Below are 17,288 nucleotides of genomic sequence, written 5' to 3' on the forward strand. Positions count from 1 at the left end.
TCTATCACTTAAAGAAGAAACACGAAAAAGAATATTTAACAATCCAAAAAGTGCAAGGTCAAACAAGTTGTAAAAGAGCCGGGGAAAGTTGTGAAAATGTCTTGCTGCTGAAATGTGCTATACAAATAAAATTTGATTGATTGATTGAAAAGTAAAACTATAGCCGGTCGAAGATAATAAGAGTCTGTTGTCATTTGGTACATATATATTGCTGCACTAAAATGCAGCAGATCTCATTTGTGAAAGTTCCGTTAAATGTCACTTCGAAATAAAGCTTGAAAAAGGTAAGAAATTAGATTTTTTTTTCATATTTTTCAGAGAATAACTGACAACGTACGTAATTGGTGTATATCGTGATATATATCGTTATCGTGATATAAAATTATCCATATCGTGATATAGGATTTTTTCCATATCGGCCAGCACTAATTGATAGTACACATATCAAATGTCAAAACTAAGACTTTGTAAAATTTTAAGGGGGAAAAAGGGTAATTTTGAATTTAATGGCGGTAACACATCTAAAAAGAAAATGTACGAGTCCGTGTTTCCCACTGTTAAGAATCCCCTCCTTTTTAACAACAGTCTGTAGATGTGTAGGAACTGAAGAGACTTTGTTTGATTCTAGTTGTTCAAACAGCCCGGGGTCATCTTTGCTGGACTTTCTGTCCAGTTCGTGATGCGTCAAATGTTGAGAGGTGGTGAGGGGTTTGAACTGCAGGCAGACCAGTTCAGCATTCGGACTATTCTATTATGAAGTCATGTTGTAATCAACGCAGTATGAGGTTTACAACTGTTTAGCTGAAACAGGCATGGCCGTCCCTGAAAAAGACATATGGATAAGAGAGTATGCTAGGAAACCTGCATACAGTTGTTTTGCACTGATGGTGCCTTTCCAGATGTGTAATCTGCTCATGGCATAGGTACTGCCAATAACATCAGAGAGGCAGGCCTTTGAATTGTGCTCTGATAACAGGCTGGACAGTCCCTCTAATCTTTAGTATGGAAGACTTTGCCCCAGTCCATTTTCAGAGAGCTTTGGTTTTGGAGAAGATGGATGGAGTTCACATATGGCTTCTTTGCGTGATAGAGCTTCAGTCAGCATTTGTGGATGGCACAGCCAACTGTGATTACAGATAATGATTTGCTCATGTTCCTGAGCCCATGCAGTGATGTCCATAACAGAATCAGGCCCGTTATTAATCTGGTGCCGCCTGAGGGGCCGAAGATCACAGGGTTCCAATATTGACTTTCAGCCTTAATTCTCCACATATTCTTGAAATTTTTTAATGATATATGAACTATAGATGACGGAATATTCAAAGTCTTCCCAATTTTCAACTAGGGAACATTATTTAGAAATTCCTTCACCATTTTTAGATGCAAAGTCTTGCTGAACAGTGAACTTCTGTCCATGTTTACTTCTGAGATTCATCCTTTCTGAAATTATGTTTTTATTCCAAGTCCTCTTACTGACCTATTGCCAATTAACCTAAATAGTTGCAAATTGCTTCTTCAGCTGTTTCTTTTTCATACCACTTACTTTTACAGCCGTTTGTTGCCCCTGTCCCAACTTTTTAAAAATGTGTTGCTGCCATAAAATTCAGAAAATCTTTGCCAATTTTATTAGTTTAAGCATTTGACATCTTTACTATGTTTAACCATAAATAAAATGTAGGTTTATGGGATTTAAAAATCATTGCATTTTGCTTTCATGTACATTTTGCACAGTGTACCAAGAATTTCGGAATTGAGGGATCTCGCACACAAAACACTCGTGTTTTTCTTTGTCATACCTGCCGAGAAGGTACCAGGATTGGCCAGAGTTTGGGTCTGCTTCTAGAGACTTTTGCAGACACTGGATGGCATAGCTGTCCTTGGTGTCTTTATCTCCAAGCTGTTCTACTGTGTGATGCATCCAGCCTGGAAAGCATGATAAAAGCTCAGAGGTTAGTCCTTAACATTCAACTAATAAAACCAGTTAGTAGGACTTGTATCCTAATATAGGAGAGAGCAGAATGATGTACCTCAATTTACAAACAACATATGTAATGTAAAAACAAGCACACCTGTCTGAAATGAAGCACGTATCCAATGTACAAAGCTTAATACAAACAGTAATGGTGAAAAAGCAGACATAGAGGCCGGTGGTATTTACCACAGACACACAATTCAAATGAAGCAGCCTTAAACATCTCCTCTGTGCCTTTCAACTATTTCACAAAACCAAATTCATACCAAGCAGAACACACACACAGCCACTCTGAGAAAAGTGAAACGATATGGCAGACCACCCCTAGTCCTCGTGGCGTGAGGTAGTTTTTCTTCAGTTTGTGACAGGCATGCTTCGCTGTGACCTTTTATAAAAAATAGAAACATTGTCTGGACAGTCATTAAAATCTTGACCAAATAATGTAAGGGTAATTTCCATAAACCTCCTGGTCTTCCTATAATTTAAAGTCCTCCTCACGATTAATATAATCTACTTGTGTCCTCCACACGTGCCTTCATTGTCTGCTTGTACTTTGTGCTTTTCTTCTAAAGGTGAAAGAAATCGTTTTTGTTTCTACCTTCAGTAGTAACAGTTTTTGTGCACATTTTATAATAAATTAGGCTTTCTGTCAGGCCTGTCCTCCTGTTGTCAGCTTCCAGAAGCTAACATGCTGCTCTAACTCTGACTGACTCCTTATCGGCGCACTGGCACAAGACCGGAACATCTTGGCACTGTACCAAGCTTGTATTGTTCAGCTTCTAAACTTTGTAGGGCAGATACCATGTCTACTCTTAAGACTAAGTTTTGAAAACTTTTTTTAACCCATAGTTTAGGGATAAACCAAGGGTTGCCCTGAGCTATCCCTTTAGTTATGTTGCTACAGGCTGCTTAGACTGCTGGATAACACAAAACTACATTTCCTCACTTTGCTGTCTGTACTCCATGTTTGTACTTAGAAATATTAACTTTGTGTTCTTGGCGTTCTCCCAAAGAAACTCCAACAAGAACAATTCCCTTTTTTTTCTACTCTCACAGTGTTTGAAAATAGTATAATTGTTTTCTTCAGTAATGGTATTAAGCTTGAAACTCTATCCTCGTGAAAACCCTGGTGCATCCAACCATCCGTTTTCATTACCCTCTTTTTTCAGAGTTTCAGTTTTTCATTTTTAATAAACTTGCAAAAATTTCTACATTTGTTTATTTTTCTGTCAAGATGGGATGCTGAGTGTACATTAAAGAGAAATAATATGACCTTTTTTGATTTTAGCAAATGGCTGCAATTGAACAAAGAGTGAAAAATTTAAAGGGGTCTGAATTATTTCCGTACCCACTGTATCTAAGGGGAAAACAGATTCCTAAAATGACTCAAAATCTAAAAATCCGCAGATTTAGTTTAGTTGAACCCTACACATTTTTTCTCAAGGTGAGGGAAGAAAACAAGAAAAAAAAAAAAAAAAAAAATCAGTTCCATGGCATGTGCTTAACCCAAAACTGCAGAAAACCATTTAACATGAAATAGTAATCAGCAGGGAACAAAGCACCACTTCTGCACAGCACAAAAAAAAAAGTCTTATTTAAACTGCAATGATGCATAAAACATGAACATTGTGCTGCCGCACAAAGCAGAGAGGAAAAAATGCTGAGGCGTATTTTAGTCAGCAACATATGTTACTTTTTATTTGTGAAGCTGTAAGTGATGGTTTAAAAGAAAGAGGCACTTACCAAGTTGTTGAAGTGTGGTTGCCTTCACCTGTGCAGGAAGATTTTCTGTCTGCAACAGATTTTCATATGCCTCTTTTGCTGCTCTGTATTTCTTCTGCAGGGAAAGAGGCAGGGCGGAAAAAGAAAGAGACAGTCAGGTTGTTAGAGCCAGACAGGAGGGACAGGGTTTTATGGCTCTATCTGGCCACAGACAAAGACTCTGAGCTTCTCCTCAGACTGATAATGACCACACACACAGCTTTAAGTGTGTGTTGACTGCAGGGCATGCTTTGTATTTTAGGGAAACCTGAGCTGCCAGTTTGTTCGACGACCTTGTTGAACCCGAGTTTGAATTAGTAGCGACAGATATTATTAAAAGTGGATGGCTTAGTGTTATCTTATTAGTCTTATCAGCTTAAGCAATGTTTATTATTCTTTAAAAACAAACAGCATTGCTTTTTACTGATTTTTAAAGCTAGGAAAAAAAAAATCTATATATGGGTCAGTACATGCTGATGCACACACAGTCCTGACTCTTCCTGTGTGCAAGCAATAAAGACGCCTCCAGCTGAGGTGTATAAGTCAGAAAAGCTCTCACTTATAGTTTGAACTAATGATTTTCATCAAGCCAAGAAGAGGCCAGACAGAAAACGCAAACTGAGTCTGTTCAGAGACGACAGTCAACAGTATCGAACATGTTGAGAGCATCTTGAGGCCCCATGTATTAACAAGTGCTCACGCACAGAAATAGATGTTCCACGCACAACTGGGGACGTATCAAGATGAATGTGGCATGAAAGTGTGTATAAATATATGCAACGATTTGCCCTACTGTGAGAATGTGCTGACGCCATGCAAACAGTTTTAGTCAACAGTATCAAACTACAAAGTATTGAAGCTCGCCTTACTACAAAAAAAAATACTTCATTTGGTTTTCTAAACTTAATAGGCATTTAAACATGTTTTCTCATGAATTTGAGCATTTACGGTTTAAAACTGATCGATAAAACTGGACCACATTTACCCCCATACAACACGCCTTACAAATTCAGTGTTCAGCTTTGTAAATGGTATATGGCTTGCACTTGTGTAGCGTTTTATCTAGTCCAAGGACCCCAAAGCGCTTTACACTCCAGTCAATCATTCACCCATTCACGCGCTGATGGTGGCAAGGGGCGGGCTGCCATCACACCGGCACCACCGAGCCCTCTGACCACCACCAGTAGGCAGGGTGGGTGAAGTGTCTTGCCCAAGGACACAACGGCTGAGACTGATGGAGGGGCCTAGACATGGAACTCCCTACAGGCTGATCAAAAACCCCCAGACCTCATTTCTTTTGGAGCTTTTTGTTCTATCCTGAAAGAGAGAGTCAGTGATACCTTTAAATGTTGCCTGTGTTTTGAACCATTGCCTGTATTTAACTGTTACTTGTGTTTTTAATTGTCTGGTTTCTAACATTACTGGGGGTTTTTTATATTGCCTACACTTTTAACCATTGTCTGTGTTTTAAGTCACTGGTAAAGTCATTATCATGCCACACCTCTTCACTTAAAGTTGGAAACCATTTATGCAGGTAAAAATACAGTGATTGTGTGTTTTTTCCTGTACTATTACTTGTTTTTTGATCATTGTTTTATGACTATGACCTCTTGGCCAGGTCACCCCTTTAAAAGATCTTGATTTCAATTATTAGTTTTAATCTAGTTAAATAAAGGTGATGATTGATTAAAACAACCTCAACGCACTGCAAACTGCAAAGTGTCCTCCATTGTTGTTATGTGTAGATGTAGCCAAACACGCATCAGTGGCTGCATGCTTGGGAGGCACACATACAGCTCAGGCTCATGAAGATGCATGTGAATTGTTTAAGGGGCACTTCCGTTCTCACTGAGAAAAATAAAAACTGTCAAATCAGCGTACCAATTCAAAAGAAGTCATGTGCGATGATTCCTAAAGTCATCAGGGTGTAAACAATCACACATGTCCATAGATAACTAACTGTGGAATAATGACAGCTTTGGCACTGCTGGAGAATGTCACCAATAGAAGAATTAAGACGGGAGTGTGTTTTCAGAGATCACACCCACCTGCTGGCAGATTAGGATTCAGAGTCCCAGGGCCATTTGTTTTTATCTGCACTGAACTGGCCCCTGTGTTATAGAGGGAAACTAGGAGAAGCTGTCGGTGCCAGTTTAAAACCGCCTTTCAGAGTGAGCTGGCCGGTCCCCGAGTTGTACCATGCCAGCCGTATCCATATGATGCCTGGATATATCAAATTCCCATACACTGTGGCTGAAAAGCTCCGCCAAAGTGCGGCAAATTCTTTCTTAACATCAACTTTTAATAAATAAGCCTCTAAGTTCTACAAAGCTCCTGAGTGCCTCTATGTTTTTAGTAATTCTGTTATTAAACATATGTGTAAAGTTGGAAACGCATCAGTCTCAGAAGGGCACTGCTGGCACATCTGTGCCCCCAGTTCATTTTATTCATTTACAATGTTAGTGTGCAACATGTGCAGGAAGTGGTCTCTAACATTATTGGTGAAAGGGGCAGCCGATGAGCAGCAGTCCTTCCCCTTTACGCTCACTTTTACACCTGAACACGTTAACTGTTGGTTTTCTCTGTGGGTGTGCACTGCTCTGACAACTGCAGCTATGGGCACAAATTCCACTCAAATATGTTGTGGTTGGAAATCAGAACGCGTAGTCGTGAATTACATTTTGTAACCTTGTAAACCAAACTGTCTGAGAATTTCATCTTTGTGCATGTGTAAATAAGAATTTGTGTGTAAAAAAAAAAAAGATTTGTATTTGTAAAAAACAATTACAAGAGTTACAATAGTCTGCTTACTGATACACTATGTGTGAAACTCTGCCTGGGAGTTTCATTTTGCAAGTACGAATTTTGAACGGCGTTTTCTTCCTTTCAGCTGATTTGTTAAATTTGTAGCCGTTTCCTCAACCCAATGCATTACCTTGCCTTTATGCCTTCAGAATGCAGAGCCTCTGAATGGTGCTGAGGGGCTGTGAATGTATTAGTCTAACTGGTCACCATGTCTAGTCAGTTCAAAAGTTTATTCAACTCATGTCTGTTGTCAGTAAAACAAAGCTGACTGAAGCTCTTAATGTCAACTCGGTGTTGGTTGCACAGATTTGGTCTAATTCTTGTCAAATATTTTGAGTGACTCCATGGCTTAAAACTAACATGATCCCATAACAGTGACATGGTGTTCTTTTATACCACAAAAACCTTCTTCCACACTTGTAAGAAACAGGGTATTTCCCAGTAGTCCCTTCTCAAAAAAAAGAGACATTCATGAAGCCAATATATTGCCAATCACTGGTGCTTAGACTGACGTTGGCCCATCCAAAATTTTTGCCTGTTGCCCAACCCTATTTGATGCTCAACATTTCTGCCCCAATCCATATCTTGCACATTTATGTTCTGAAGTTCATTCTTGTTGCTCTTGTTTGTTTCCAGCTGTTAAATTCAGTCTATCTTCACATCTTTTTCATCTTTTCTTTGCTGAAGCCTGAAGAATTTGTCTGTAAATAATTGTTGAATTTATTATAGAATGACTGTCTTCAGAAAGAACTTTAAAAACAAGCTTAGCTTTTCTATTGTGTTTTCAATATCAAGTTAGCGTATATGCTAATTGTCAGTAAGAAGTCTGAGTTTTTTGACATTTAATATTATGCACTCTTAAATAGGCTTGAAAATATATAAATCAGTGTTCAAAGGATTTTTTTTAGATAATCTAAATGTATCAATCATTTTATAACCACATTGCAGCACTCTGAATTGTATTCAAATCTAATTGTGCCCAAGGATTCCCACCTCTGCTCAACATGTCAAAAAATTCCATACAAAAATTTGACATTTAAAAGATGTGGATGGAAACATGCTGATTTCCAAATAAATATCAGTTTGTGAGTTGGATCATTCATAGATGATCAACTGCTTTTATATTAATAAAAAAAAACCTTTAAAACTTGAAGTTAACACGAACACTCATTTGTTCCAAAGCACTGATAGTAAAATTAAATGAATTTTTAAAAAAAACTGTTGTATTTTTTTAAAGAAAAGTTTTTTTAACTACACTAAATGCCCTGATGCACTGAAATACTGTAGAATGAATCTAAACTGCTTTCTTACCTGGATCTCATATAAATGAGCAATATGGAACTGAACTGTAGGGGGACAGTAAAAACAAAATGATTAGTTTACCATGACAACAATCTGGTGCATTAAATATTCACCTCTATAAGATCTATGAATGAAGACTACAGTATGGAAAACAGACGGGCGGCTGGGGGAGTATGATGTTCTCTCCGGAGTATACATGTAATCTGAAATCACTGCGTGCAAGTGGAGTGTGTTTGAACGCCGTTCCAGTTCCGTCTCCTTGTGCTGTCTCCTAGGCAACCCCAGACTTGGGCAGTCAGCAGGGAAACAGCAGAAGAGAAGAAGAGCTGCTCTGCAGAAATATTCTTCTGAGAGGTGCTTAGAAGATGGTATATTAAATCTAAATGCTACACTTTACTACACAGCAGAGTATGACTGCTTTAACTCAGAGCGGTTAAAACTACAGGTTTATTACTTACTTTCAGCTTTGGACAAAGTGCACAGATTGGAGTCGATCAATGCCAGCTGAAAATGCTGCAGAGAAAAGAAAGGAGCATTTTTAATATGAATACTCGCGGTCTGTATATTTATGTAACAAAAACATACAGATGTTATTGGGAATAAAAGCCACCTTGGAATCAATTTGACTTAATATATTCCACTAGGATACAAAGCACTGGAGCCTTTTTCCCTCTTCTTATTCACTCTGCTTTTGCCCAGGAGTGAACCATGTTGGCTGTAACGTGAAAAGACACGGGCCGCTTGAAGGGATGAACCATAGAGTCTTACCTGTGTCCACTCATCTTGTTGTAGGCGCCCTGCTTTTGTCTAGTTCAATTGTAAAACCAAAGCCTTTTTTCACACCGGCTGTGCTTTAACACCTTAAAGAAGCTGTGGCTTCTTTACTAGTTCAACTCCGATTGAGGCGGAGCACCATCGTCCTTAAAATAGCACGCCAGCAGAGAGGAAATACAGAGACTCGTTTCTAGTGTGGTGTGTTTCCCCCATGCTGGCTCTCCCTTAACAACAGATGTCCATTGGCTGGCCCGATTCAATCTCTGCAGCAGGGAGCAGCAGTGCTGCCTGAAAGGGGCTGGAAGTCTTCTAATGAGACACTGGTGTCCAGTGGTTTTAATGGCACCCGGCAGGAGAAAGCACATGTTCGCAGAGGTTTAGCTCTGCTACTAAGGTGTGTCACGGCTGGTCTCGTTCTTCTCTACAACTTTCAAACGTTAACATCTTATTCAAGCTAACAATATTAGGATTTTAAAAATGGGACCTGGAAGGCATAATGACTTAAAATAGCAACTCAGTACTCCGATGCACAGAATAGAAAGAAACCTGAGCTTCTAGGTGTGGAATTTAAATAAAGTTGGGCATGGATAGGTGATTGCTCGTTGACAGCAACCAAACTGCGCCGTGACCCTGTGAAGCCACCAGCTGCTCTATGCTTTCTGATATCTGGGTCAGTTAAAAGTCACCTTATGCACAAGAAGCTCCTGGAATCAGAAACCCAGCATGAATGCACCGAACTCCACTGACTAACTGATGAAGACTTCTTGCCTTAAGGCAGAGACACTATTAGCTGCTATCTAGGCTGAGACAAAAAATAGCTTCAACAACAATCACAGTTAAAGGAGGAGCCCTGGATCTTCTGCGAGCAGCTACAAAGACAGTCAGACAGATAAAAATCAACATCCATCCAGCTGGAGCTCCACAGACCTAAAGCTTGAACACACAAAAGGTCTGCGTTTTCAAACCGAGCTATGAGCTCCTAAACACCAGCCACACTCATCACATGCTAGAATTTCTCTTGTTACCTAGAGGGCTTTCACATCCCAGCATCTTCCTGCAGATCTCCCCTCAGTCTCCTCTAGCCTTCCTTTCCTTTTACACTTGCTGTACTGGCAGGCAGATAATGCAGCAAGATTGCCAGCCTGGCATTCCACCTCCCCTCCTCACGTCGCTTTTCTCACTCTCTCCCTCGTCTCTCTGCCGTTTCTCTTTTAATCTATCTTACTCTCTCACTGCCTCCCTCTCTCTCCCCCTTCTCTTCCACTATCCTGGTGTCACGGATTACCATTTAGCAGACAGCTGCAGTGGAGAGTGCACGAAGATGACACAGAATACTTCAGAGCTGGAGCAAGCACACACACCCTCTCCCCGTCTCCCCCCGCCTCTCTCCACTCATCGTTTCTCTCCAGTTTAAAGCTTCTCTCTAAGACAGCCAGCTTATCACCTTGGTGCTCCCTGCGTTTATTCTAAAATATTGTTCTCTTTGAAATCTGCTTTAGATTTGTCTTTTTGTCGTCTTTTAGCTTTAGCTAATATTCTGTTTCTTAGGTTCAACGACACATTTTCGACTTCTTCAGCGGGTATCAGCAATGGTACTCACCATTTTCACAGAAAGGGCAATTTCTTTATCAATTAGTTGACGTCTCTTGGTCTATTTCTGCATCTTTTTTGTGCAAACGAAATCAGGGTGGGTGGAGAAGCAGCAGAACCTGCATGTTTTGGAAAATCTGCCTCTAAACTCCCTGCAATCATCTTCAACAGAAATCTGCCTTTCATGTTTCCTCTCTCCCATACCTTTTATTATTCTTTGCTCCTCTGAACAGGCACTTCCCCTTCCCTGTTGCTAACTGGGGCAATCATGTGTGTCGGAGGTCCTGGCAGCGAGTGTGTGCGCGGCTGGCGGTGAGTCAGGACTAAGAGGGAGGGGTGCGACCAGAGACAGTGAGGACGTGCGGCACGTGTAGCCTACTTAGCTCAATACTGTAAAGCTAAAAGCAAGATTGCAGGCCAACATGTTCAGTCCATTACACAAAATACAATCCTTATTTTGAGAAAACATTTATTAAATGCAACTAATGGTCGAGGTCTGGAAAAAAGGACTTTTTTTGTACCTGAAACATGTAAAAATATCTAGTGTGGCTGTTGGAACTGGATAAGAACAGCAGAAGATCGACAAGGTTTGACTTTAAACCCCGCACTAAAGAGTCCAATTCAAAAACAGAAAAACAGATTAGACAGTGTGGCAAATGTAAATAAAATTAAAGGCCAAGCATTCCTTGAAGGAATGCCTGTTGTTCCTGCCTTCCATGCCAGAGCTTTAGACTAAGATCATTTAATACTGAGAAAAGATGAAGTTGTATTTGCTTTGGCCAAATGTTATGTGAGATCTAACGTAATATTGTTTGATGTCGCTTGGAATAAACATTGTGAATGACTCTCACCTACTACCACATCAAATTTTAACTCAATATCTGTGAAACCAACAGTTATATGCATTTTTGTGTTAGCTAATATTGATAAGCTGGGGTGGCCATCTTGAATTTGACCAACTCGAAAGGTCAATCGGATGTAAACGGACATCTAATGATTGAATTTCCATAAATTCAACTTAAACATGTCCAGTGGTTCAGGGAATAATTTGCCAACAGACAAGAAAGGTGGATGAAACAGTTAAAGTTGAACTGAAAAGGGTTTTGAAGCCATCATCAGTTAAAACAAAAAGCATAAATTATGCGTATTGTAAAATTTCAAAAAAAAAAAAAGTATATATATAAAAAAATTATACTTTTTATATCGAACACTGAAGAAACCACTCTGGTGTTTTCAGCTTTGTCTGTGACTTCCCGAAAGATAAAAACCTTCCTCAGATTTGGATCCATGAACTCAGATGTGGGAATTACTATCAGAACTCCGGTTCGGACCACTTCAAAAGAGAAGCACCGCTCTGGCTCTTGTTAATGCGGTGGACTGGCTTCAGGTAAAAAAACAGGACCTTTTACAAACTATTTTTAATTTTAAAAGAAAGGTAAATGTGGAGGGAGACATCGCCACAGAGACGGAGACGGGAAACAGGAAGTTTTACTTCAAATGTGACGCTGTGAACGCACTCTGTCATTAAAGGTCTGAGCTGCTTACAGACCGACAACCTGAGATCAGTTTGTGATTCAGAGCAGTTTGTTATTGATGAAAAAATATAGATAATCCATGAGTGATTAAACAAATGTCCTAGTCTGAAACTGCTGTTGATTAGTTTACTGTGGTGTGTGAGTTTATAAACGCTACTCTTAGGCACGCACATGCTGTTTATGTTGATTTGCAAGTGATGACAACAATCTGGGGGTAATCGGTTCTACCCTGTTCCACATTTCCAACTCGATCGTTATGTGCATTGTTTTGTCGGCCATGACGGTCTTTGTGATCATCAAAATCCGAATCTGAAGAGTTTCATCTGATTACAGAGATCCAGCTGGCAGTTCAGGTTTATACTGGTATGGTTGTATATCCATTAATCTTGCAAAGTCTTCTGGCATTTCTTTGTGTTTAAAAAAAGGCTTCTTCTATTTCCACTAGTAAACAACCAGACAGTGGCGGCGTTCTCGACTGACCGGGGCACGGCGCTCATCATGAACAAAAGGACATTACTGACTTAACTTTTATTTAACTTTTAGGTCAGAAAAATGGGTAATCTGTAATGTTGTGTGGATGTGTTTGACCAAATAACATACACAAAATGTCAATTGTTTGAGATCTGATTTCAGGTCAGCTTTAAGCAGAGATGCCACCCCCTGAGCAGGACAGTATTTGATGAGAATGCCTCTCAGCTACAACCACACTAAATCTTAGCACATATCTGCAAAACTGCTCGAGTCAATTACGAATTGTAGCCATTTCTGCATTTTCTGAGCTAAATTAGCTGTGATGATCGTCTTGAATTGGACGGTCTCTAAAAGTTAATCAGTTGTAGAGGTACATCCATAATAATTTTCCTGAAAGTTTCATTAAAAGCTGTCAACTGGGTTATGAAATATTTTTGCCAACATTGGAAATTGACTAAATAGTTAAAAAAAAAAAAAACACTTTAGTCAACTATGAAGCAACCTTCTGTCTAATAGTTGTCAACTGTGACATCAGTCATAGAGCACGGAGTACGGAGAAAGAGGCAAAAGGCTAGCCTTAAGACTAGCCAACCGGGCCTGTAGTTTTAATTCTTTTCAGGCTTATAAAACAAATCTCTCAAAAATGACATACAGGTGGGAAGGAAAGCTATATTAGCTTACATTAAACCTCGAATGCTTTACATGGATACTGTTTGTTTAGAACAATGTCTGTATTAGTACGCTGAGCATAGACAGACTGAGTGCCAAACATGCCCATGTTGCTGAATGTATCGCTCCAGCTTAGCAGCTCATCTGGTCAGGCAAAGGTTTACCGAACTCCTGGCCGAAGCCTTGGTACCATCAGCATGTAACAGTAACTACGCTCAGCACTGGAGGTGGAACAGTACACAGACACAGACATTTTGTTAGTGCCTGCTTCACTTCACTGCCTTTTTTATCCAATCTCACGTGTAAAATGTAACCCACACGCCTTGTGTCAAGCAAAGTTTGATAAACCCCCAGAAAGGTCTCTCTTTTGAAAGCGTAACTAAAACATATATAGCTATTTTTAATCAAAAACCAAAGAGTGTTTGCTTTAATTAATTTGATTCAAACTTTATGACAATAAAATGCAACACAAAACTGAACAAAATCTCCCAATGTTCAAAGAAATAAAATGTCAAAGCCTCAAACCTTTCATGGAGCTGAGTGTTAGTGTGAGAAAATGAGGCTTGATGTCAGAAATATTGAATAATATACAAAAGGCTTACCACAGGAGTGTTCTTACATGATAGCACTGCCTGCCAAACCTGCAGATCTTGGCTGTCCCTGCTGCAGCTGTCTGCGAGAGTCACCCCCACCCAAAGTGAAGGTAAATAAGGTGTGTACCCACTTATTTATCACCAGTTCACTGTACCCAACCAACACATGTACCAGTACACACCTATTTAACACACACACACATTTGCGTAATAACAGAGATTTTTCAGCTGAGAAAACAGCACCAAACTGAAAAACTGGTGTCATAAATAAGTGTAAAGGTTTATTATTAGCTCTCCTTTCACAGTCGTATCTTTTTTTTTTGGGAAGTTGTTTTATAAGCCCAAAAAATGATGAATAAAAATCAATGAATACATTTGATTTCAAAACCAAGCCCTCAAAAGGCTAGCTATTAGCATGGTCTGGAGGAAGACTGCTGTCCTTTTTTCCATACTTTGTGCTCTATTGATAACATAACTTCCAAATGCTATTCCTTTATTGGTAATATTTTAAACAAAGATCTTGGGCAATAAGTTGGGGCTACCACAAGTTCTGACCCTCGTTAATGTGGTGGACTGGCTTCACGTCAAAGAAGCAGTCCCAACTATTTGTAATTTAAAAAGAAAAGCCAATGGAGAGGACGATGTCGCCGCAGAGAAGGATTCTGCTCAGTTTGGGAATTACCTTCAGGCTTGATTCAAAGTCCGTGTTGACTTTGAACATGAGTCCCAGTCTCAGATGAATTTCTTTCACTCTTGAAAAACTCGGATTAATGTAAAGCACCTCTTGGAATGCCTTGATTGCCCTGAAAAAAAACAAAACATAGAAACAGGCGAATTGAAAACAAATAGAAATGTGTCAGCATCATATTATTAAAAAGAGAAAATACAACAGCCTTTTTAACATTATATTGTCATCCTAATATTTCAAGTTTCATCCCCCAAAACGACAAATATTTAAGTTTTTTATGATGTGTGAAGCCTGGTTTTGCTGCTGTTCTAGTGTCTTCTTCTTTAAAGCTATTTCAGAGTTTTCGGAGTGAAAACAGCCTGTGGAAGCTGCACGGCAAGACAGCTGACAAAGATGTGTGGGGGATTTTGTCACTTTTCACTTTGTGTTTACAAGTATGTAACTGGAGCTGATATCAAAGTGTCGAAGGGTTTCCTTTCATTTCATTTATTTATTAGGCTCATGACCAAAAACAGTCATGTTTACAGGACAGGCTGGTAGTGCAACAAAAAGGTTTCATCCAAAGCTTCAGGAAAGTTCAAAGTCTTCAAATCAGTCCCACATTCTTAGACTGCATGAGAAGGACCAGTTTATACACAAAGGAATTAACATAATAATTTGGCAAATATTTTAATCTGTTATGCATTATCTCTATTTTCTTGCATTTAAATGATACGTAATACATAAACAATGCATCGTCCCGACACAAATCGCAATGTCTTTTATCTCCAACCCTGTGTATCTTTCCATAATCTTAGGTATCTACAATTAGTTAGTCTACGATCTCATATAGCTTGTCTTTGTCTCTAGTTTTCTAGGAATACTTTTCAACCCTTATTTCCTTTATTAACCTGAACATAAATATCACAATTAGACATGTATTTAAAGTCTCCGTTAAAAAGTCATTTTAAGCCAATCATTATTACATTTCCAGCCTATAAGAAAATCCACATTCAGGGTTTCCCCCAGAAAAGAGGCTAAGCCCGGAGGGAGGTGGCCGATTACCAGTCGACTGTGATTTAGGAAAAAGAAAAGATTAAAGTTGACAGGAAAGTTGAAAATATGGCTATTTATTATGTGATATTGTAAGATATTTGTGCCAAATATTTACACAACTACAGTTTTACAAAAAGGCACTTTTGAAATACCTTTTCAAACAAAAATACAATTAAAATAAAAAATAATTGTTTGCACCTAATTTGAATACTAATTTAAGTCACATTTACAAATAAATTAAATTAACATAAATGAAAAAGTGCAAACAAAGCACCAACACATGTCTCACTTCCAGGCCAATGAATAACAACAAAACAGAGAGATGCTGTACTGTACTGTGCTTTTTGTGGCACAGGCTGCATGTTGGATCACTACGTGTAACAACATAACAAAACTTATCTAATGCTGAATCAAATAATTAATTTTAATTGCTGTGGCTCTGACAAGATGCTAACTCCAGGTAGCTGAAGGAGGCTCAGCCTCAGGGCTCATTAGAGTCCTGCAGGGCTCTGTGAACAGCGCTCGGACCTGAGCGCGCGGAGGTGGTGTTTATACTTGGCGCTCACGTCGGTGCAGTATTCTCCGAAAAGACGGGGGACAGTACTCTACGTAACCAGTGGAAATACGGTAAAAAGAGAGCAGATTTTCTGGCTGTGATACAGAGAGGATGTTTAAACTTAAAGCATTCAGTTTGACTTTCATTGATTTATTTGCTTTAGTTGTGATTCGCCCATCATAGGACTAATATTTCTTCCCTTTGTGGTCTATAAACCCCTTTTTTTTTTTTTTGTTTTTTTAAATCGGCTGCAGCAGTAATCTCCTTCCATGAGTTTTGAACCGTTTGATTATCTCTGTGATCTCTCATAGAGGGATCATATAAATGCTGATACAGGTGAACCAGTGGCGTGCGGTCCACGAACGGCCGGTGGTAGGTGGTGCGAACAGCCACCTACCACCGGCCGTTCGTGGACCGCACGCCACTGGTTCACCTCTTTTCTGGGGGAAACCCTGCATTATAAGAAGCCAGTTAGTAAAAGTTTTCCAACTAAAGAAGCCAGCAGATTGCGTTGAATCTTCACTTTGTCGCAGTCTCCCATCCTGAGCAGCACACTGGCAACAGTGGAAAGGAACAACTCCCTTTTAACAGGATGTTGTTTTACTTTCTCAAGCAAGGTAATCAAGTTTTATCACCAGGGTCCAGAAGACCTCACTAAGCTGTACCGGCTCCCAATTTCCTCTTTTAGTCATTGCTATTCCTTTGGAATCCTTTTATGGGTTGTTATTTTTTGTTTTTAAACAATTGACAGGCGGGTTTGAATTGTTCGCCTATTTTGTGCAGCATATTGCAAAGACAAAAAAACCAACAACATTTTACTGGTTTTAGGGGTAAATTTCACACATTTAAACAGGAATCACAAAACATAAACTAGAAAGCTTGCCCTCCAACATGAGAGATAAACAGATCATATGATTCTCAAAGATAAACTAAACAGGCTCTATTAAAGAAAGACGAGATTTTACTTTAAACCACACGTTTATTTCAATATTTTAGGAGACTTGTTGCAGAAGTAGCAATGCTTTATTTTATAGTGTCTTTAAAAAAATACTGTTCCTAAAAACTGCTGTCTATAAAAGAGGAGTATTATGCCTCTTTTACACGGGCTCTAATTCAGAAGTCCGGCTCTACTCAGCTCGGCTCTATAAAGAATGCATCGCGTTCACACCGGCCAGTTTGGTCGGGAGCAGAGGAACGCCTCCTCGTGTTGCGGGGGGCGGGGCCGCGGCGCGGGGGTGTGTGCTACCAAAACTTAGCGCAAGTTGTGTAAACAACGAAAGCGCTATGGACAACGTTGGCCCTGTGTTGTTGCTGTTTTTTAAACTTATGGGGATTCTCCTGAGACTTCAGGAAGAGAGGCGCAGTGGAAGAAATGCTCTGGATGCTGAGATTGTTGCGCGGAGTAGGACAGCTGTTATTCACCGGAGATTTCAGGCTTTACAGCACCTTCAGCTGGGGGACAGACGGCATAAACGTTGCAGGGTAAGCTAACGCTGTTGTTTATATTCCTACCGTTCACTCTTTATGCTTGCATCTG

At 39.6% G+C, this 17,288-nt stretch overlaps 1 protein-coding gene across 1 annotated transcript in view; it reads right to left on the minus strand.

Annotated features, from left to right (window-relative positions):
- Nucleotides 1–8,320, minus strand: part of kdm6a (lysine (K)-specific demethylase 6A) — a gene marked incomplete at its 5' end in the record, with an annotated part of 31,686 nt that extends 23,366 nt beyond the window's left edge. Inside the window, 4 exon segments of the mRNA XM_025008784.2 lie at nucleotides 1,797–1,923; nucleotides 3,716–3,809; nucleotides 7,850–7,884; nucleotides 8,299–8,320. Of these exon segments, the coding sequence (XP_024864552.1) occupies nucleotides 1,797–1,923; nucleotides 3,716–3,809; nucleotides 7,850–7,884; nucleotides 8,299–8,320 (278 nt within the window).
- Nucleotides 8,321–17,288: the final 8,968 nt, after the last annotated feature.

Source organism: Kryptolebias marmoratus, linkage group LG6 (genome assembly GCF_001649575.2).
Source record: "Kryptolebias marmoratus isolate JLee-2015 linkage group LG6, ASM164957v2, whole genome shotgun sequence".
NCBI classification, from domain to species: Eukaryota; Metazoa; Chordata; class Actinopteri; order Cyprinodontiformes; family Rivulidae; genus Kryptolebias; species Kryptolebias marmoratus.